We start from the raw sequence: 6,031 nt of genomic DNA, 5'->3' as shown, positions 1-6,031 counted from the left end.
GCAGAGAATCAGCACACAGATCAGTTACAGAGAGAGAGAGAGAGAGAGAGAGAGAGAGAGAGAGAGAGAGAGAGAGAGAGATAGATAGAGAGAGAGTAGGAGAGAGAGAGAGAGAGAGAGGGCAGGACAGGCTGCTCCTTTTCTTTTAAGGCTTTACAGCTTCCATCCGCCTCCTCCAGCTCCGAGTCTACCGGAGAGTCTCTCTCTCTCTCTCTCTCTCTCTCTCTCTCTCTCTTCATCCGTCTCTCCTGCTCTCCGTCTCTCCATCCGTCTCTCCTGCACGAGCGCCGCTATGTGAGATGGGTCAGGCGTGTGGACACGCGCTGCTCTGCCGTAGTCATCAGCACCACCCGGCTTCTGAGATGTAAGTCTAACACCGAGTGTGTGTGTGCGTGTGTGACACAGTCTCGCGTGGATCTACCACTGTCTAGTCTGCTTCCACGATGTGTGTGTGTGTGTGTTTTCTCGCGTGCCCTTGCGGCTTTGCGCGTGCTCTGGCGCCGGTGTGCCTCATCATCAGCTCGCGCCAAACTCGAGAGCACGCGCTGATCTAACGGCGTTCCGAGCTCGCGAACTGTGAGTCTGCAACTTCACTGTGTGTGTGTGTGTGTGTGTGTGTGTGTGTGTGTGTGGAGGGAAGGAGGGAGGAGGGTGAAGCCCTGAGTCGCGCGCGTGTGTGGGTGTTTATCAAATGTATCCTATATGATAAATTAAACACGGGTGATTTATCAATACAATTTCTTGATGACTTCTGACTAATCATCATCATCATCATCATCATCATCATCATGATGCTGGGGTTTTTGGGATATTTGTGATGCATTGTTGTGTTGTGTTTTCCTCAGGAACACAGTAGATTCGACTGGAGAATTTAGAGATCAGATCAGTGTTGTGGACAAATATCACTCGAGCTGGAGAACACACACACACACACACACACACACACACACACACACACAAAACCGAGTAACACAGTAACACAACACGTCAGAAGTCAGAACTTCTGAAGCTTCTGTCATTTACTCTGAGACTATGATCATATGAAACCCACCTTCGTGTCTCAGCATGTTATCACTTCTATACAGTCAGTTGTATAGGATTTCAGGCCATCACCTGAAGTTCTCTTCTCCACTCCTGCACTCGTCCTCTCTCTCTGTTCACTTCAGAACTCATCGGTACCATTTCAGGAATTATTGAGGGATTTGGAACAGAACTTTGGAATTGTGATTATATGGATGTTTATTTCCTCTCAGTTTGTAATCTGGATGATGGTGAATCTCACCCAGAGGACTACAGGATGTAGATGAGTGATGAGTTTTAGTTCCAGTGGAGATCTGATGATCAATACATTGACTTTTTTTTCTTCTAAAAAATCATGTGAATAATTAACTAAGACCAAAGTGACTAATGAGAAATAAATCGATGATGAGACTGTGTGTGTAAAGAGCTTCATCACATTCGTCCCTCAGAGCTGAAGGTCAGGAATAATGATTAAGATTATTATTATTGTTATTGTTTAGGAGCATGAGCGATTAACCCCTCCTCCATAACATTTACTGCATCTTCTCAGTTCTCTGAACAGGTTAGTATTGTGTGTAATGTTGTGTAATGTGTTGTGTTTTTTGTGTAAACGTTCTCATGAGGAACCTGAGTTTAAAATCTCACACATTTATGATCTCGAGTGTTTCTTAATGAAACTCATTACAACTTGTTACAGTTGTGTACTTAGTTGTGTAGTTGTGCAATTGTGTTTTGTACACAAGTTGCGTGGTTCTGTTTTTCCATTAGTACCATATGTGAAGTAAAAGAACACACTGCTGTAGATCTTTATGAGATTGTTATGAGTATGTTTTAGTGAACAGCTTGTTGTTGTTCCCTGGTGCTGATGTGTGTGTGTTTGTGTGTCTGTGTGTGAGTGTGTGTGTGTCTGTGTGTGTGAGTGTGTGTGTCTGTGTGTGTGAGTGAGTGTGTTGCCCTGAAGCTCTCACTGGTTTGTAAATGCAGTAGAGGTCAGATCTCTGAGCCTGAGGACATGGTTTTACTCTCTCTCTCTCTCTCTCTCTCTCTCTCACTCTATCACTCCATCTCTCTCTCTCTATCTCTCTCTCTCTCTCTCTCTCTCTCTCTCTCTCTCTCTCTCTCTCTCTCTCTCTCTCTCTCTCTCTCTCTCTCTCTCTCTCTCTCTCTCTCTCTTTCTCTTGTTCTTGCTCTTTCTCTCCCCCTCTCTCTACATCTCTATTTCTCTCCCTCAACCCTTGACTCTTCCCACACCCAGAAGATATTGAGAAGGTTTAGTCTGACGTCACATCCACAGGTTGAGTTTGTGTTGAAGTCATGTTAGCTGTAATAGAGCAGAAATGTGGAGATGCTGATCAGTCAGGTGGTGCAGGAGAAAAATTTCCTCATGTTTCTGAGAACCTGAAGAAGAGTCAGGACTGAGTAAAGGTTACCTGATTAACACTCCAACACTTACAGTGATGTTCCTAATATTCAGTGTCTTCATCTTTGTCATCATCATCACCTTAATGTCTCCTAATACCCCATCACTCACCAATGCCCCAATTGTGTTCAACAAATCACAGCATCTTCTCCAGAGGGATACTTCTACATCAGATTTATTCAGTGCCACGAAAAACTCTGTGTGCTGTAGCTGTGACATTTACCTGTGTGTGTGTGTGTGTGTGTGTGTGTGTGTGTGTGTGTGTGTGTGTGAACATCAAGGATTTTTATAAATGCATTTTAAAATGAATGAATCTAGAATGATGATGATGTTGATGAAGTTCATTAGAATCTGGATGATGTGTATGAGAGCTGTGACTCAGTGACTTCTCTGAGTGTGTAGATCAGTGAGCATGCTATTCACTCATGCTAATCATCCATGCTAATCTGATGAGCCTTTTCAGTTCAGTCAGAATAATTTCCCGCTGTGTGGAAATGCGTTTTTCATCAAAGAGTTCTTCTGACAAATCACATTAGAACACCAGATGTGTGTGAGCATGAGCATGCTAATCGCTGATGCTAATCGTTGTTGCTAATCATCAGTTGTTTGTTTGCTTGAATTCCTTTTAAATCCTCCACATGGTAGTTTTGCAAATTACACGTATTTTCTTGCAAAATATTCAAAGAAAGCTAATGAATAAATTAAATAGATGAATTATTAATCAATTAATCAATTAATTCGCCCACATCATTCATAACAAATCAAATGCTAACAATGTGAGGGTCCATCGTGTTTCTTCTCAAACTTCAAACAAATCGCAGCAATTTCGCAGATGTCGTGTGAGCATGCTAATCAGTGTGAATGCTAATCAGTGTGAATGCTAATCAGACAGCATGCTAATCAGTTGTGCAGATGTGAGGAGTGTTCCACAAGCTGTCAGATGAATCTGCTTTATCCTCTTCTGCTGTGGTTTAGATATTTTATTTCTTTAAAGGGCAAAACCTGGAATCACTCTAATTAATCAGTCAGCTAGTCAGGTTTTAGCTAAAATGTTAGCAGGCTTCTTATGTGACACCCGTTACAGGTGGGTGTGAGACGGAGCTGTAGTGAGGCTTAGGGAATATTTTGTGATATTATTTCTTTTCCTGCTCCTCAGCTCATTATTTATCAGCCAATCAGAACCTTCTGTTCCTTCACGATCTCCTTCAGATCCTCCTGAGGACAAACGTGTAAAAAATTCAATGGTTCACGTGACATTGTTTTGTGCTGATTTATTTCAGCTGATTTCTTTCCTATAGCTGTGTGTCTCTTTCACATTATTTACCAGAATGAACTGTACGTATTATTTATCCGTTTCTTGTTACATGTACACTGTGTTTTTCTCTCACTTACCTCTCACTTTATGTAAAAAAATGTTTTTAATGTAAATTACCAAGTTACTGCAGCTTTACTCAACACTGACACTGGAGACTCCTTCCATCTACTTACTTACTCATCATATGCCTGATTTGTGGATCTCTGATTTGTGGATCTCTGATTTGTGGATCTCTGATTTGTGGATCTCTGATTTGTGGATCTCTGATTTGTGGATCTCTGTAAAAACCCTTTAATGACAGACTGAGAGCATCTGATGATTGTGACCTGTATTCTGTAACTCATAGCATTTACAGCTGTAAACATAACAGCAGTGTGTAGATGTACTGTGTGTGTGTGTGTCTTTGTGTGTTTGTGTGTGTGTGTGTGTGTGTGTGTGTGTGTGTGTGTGTGTGGTTGCTAGGGATCAGGGTGTTTGGGGATCTTTTGGTCAGGTATCTGATAAAGCCCAGACACACACACACACACACACACACACACACAGTCAGACAGGAAACAGGTGTTTAATGGTTTTGTGTATACAGCACTGAGGGTCTTACTTGGAAAGAGAACAGACACGAGATTTACCTTCTCTCTCTCTCTCTCTCTCTCTCTCTCTCTCTCTCTCTCTCTCTCTCTCGCTCGCTCGCTCGCTCGCTCTCAGGAGAATCATTCCTTGTCATACTTCTACTTGTTCGGATAGATTCATGTATTCAGTATGACAGCTGTTTTTGCAGAACGCGTCCTGACAGCTCAATTCCCTCCACACACAGGGTGTGTGTGTGTGTGTGTGTGTGTGTGTGTGTGTGTGTGTGTCCATTCATCAGACAGAATTCAATAATATATAATAATATAATAATAATTCTGTTTTGTTTTATTATACTGAAGTCACCTGTAATCAGGAATGATGGAGCTCTGTGAATTTAAACAAGATTGAACACACACACACACACACACACACACACACACACACACACACACACACACACAGCCATACTTTTTTCTGCATTGTGTTGTTTCTCTCTAATACTTTGTTTGTTTTTTGAGGAATCCTGGATGTTTATGACGCTGGTTGTTTAGCAACTAATGGTGTAAATACAAGTAACTAACATCATTTAGGACCATAAACCTACACTTCTACTCCACCTGTGTGTTTGACAGTCACTCGTGTGTGTGTGTGTGTGTGTGTGTGTGTGTTTGACAGTTCAGTCATGCGGTTTATTCCCTCAGTGATGAAGTTATAAACATGTTACAGAACATTTACTTCACTGTGTTTATTTGAGTTAACTCAGTTATACTGGGTGGAGTTTAGTGTGAGGGGGCGGAGTCAGTGTGGCTACATTGACTTAATACAGGTAATTCCCGAGTTATGATGGTTCGACTTTTTTTTCTTATGATAATGATCACAATACAGAAAAATGTTAGAATATTATAATTTTAGTGCAACATTTCAATTTTCCTACGATATGTTGGAATACTGCCAAGATATATGTATCTCCCTCCTTGTGAGATACCTTCCTCTCACCAGTGGTCTACAGAGTTCAGCTGTCTTGGTGTCAGAGTGCATATTATTTTACATTAATATGATTTATTATAATTTTAACTCTTGTCTCTCATTTGAATCACTGAAACAGATCCCGTATACTGTATAGTTTATATATTATAGTAGTATTGCTAAATGATGTACTGTAATGTAATAAATGATTCATTATTGCTGCCATCCACTCAGAGCAGGAACTCCAGGTTACACCACACGAGATCTTGGCTTTCTACCTTTCAGAACTGAGAACATTTGGCTTCACCTGGGAATTCCAGGTCCAGGTTTTGGGATTTTCCTGGCAGCATTGTGTTTGTGTGTGTGTGTTTGTGTGTGTGTGAGATGTTATTGATCATGAGTGTGTGTGTGTGTGTGTGTGTGCTTTTGGGGGGTTGAGGGTTGTGAGAGAAAGCACTTACACACTTACACACTCTCTTTTCCCCACCGTAGAATCGATCTGTCGAAACACAGCTAATATTCTATAAATAAAATATGAACATTCTGCTCTCGGTCTGTCTGTCTGTTTGTCTGTCTGTCTGTCTGCCTGTCTGTTTATCTGTCTGTCTGTTCATCTGTCTGTCTGTCTGCCTGTCTGCCTGTCTGTTTATCTGTCTGTCTGTTCATCTGTCTGTCTGTCTGCCTGTCTGTTTATCTGTCTGTCTGTTCATTTGTTTGTCTGTCTGTCTGTTCATCTGTCTGTC

General features: G+C 41.5%; 1 protein-coding gene across 1 annotated transcript in view; it reads left to right on the top strand.

Moving 5' to 3' along the window:
- The first annotated feature begins 219 nt into the window (after positions 1 to 219).
- The window catches only part of LOC124394822 (cGMP-dependent 3',5'-cyclic phosphodiesterase), a 137,737-nt gene continuing 131,925 nt past the window's right edge, over positions 220 to 6,031 (top strand). Inside the window, 1 exon segment of the mRNA XM_046863298.1 lies at positions 220 to 364. Coding sequence (XP_046719254.1) covers positions 300 to 364 — 65 coding nt within the window. The 5' untranslated portion in view covers positions 220 to 299.

This window comes from Silurus meridionalis, chromosome 12 (assembly GCF_014805685.1).
Source record: "Silurus meridionalis isolate SWU-2019-XX chromosome 12, ASM1480568v1, whole genome shotgun sequence".
Taxonomy (NCBI): domain Eukaryota; kingdom Metazoa; phylum Chordata; class Actinopteri; order Siluriformes; family Siluridae; genus Silurus; species Silurus meridionalis.
This window is presented reverse-complemented; position numbering and strand designations above follow the sequence as displayed.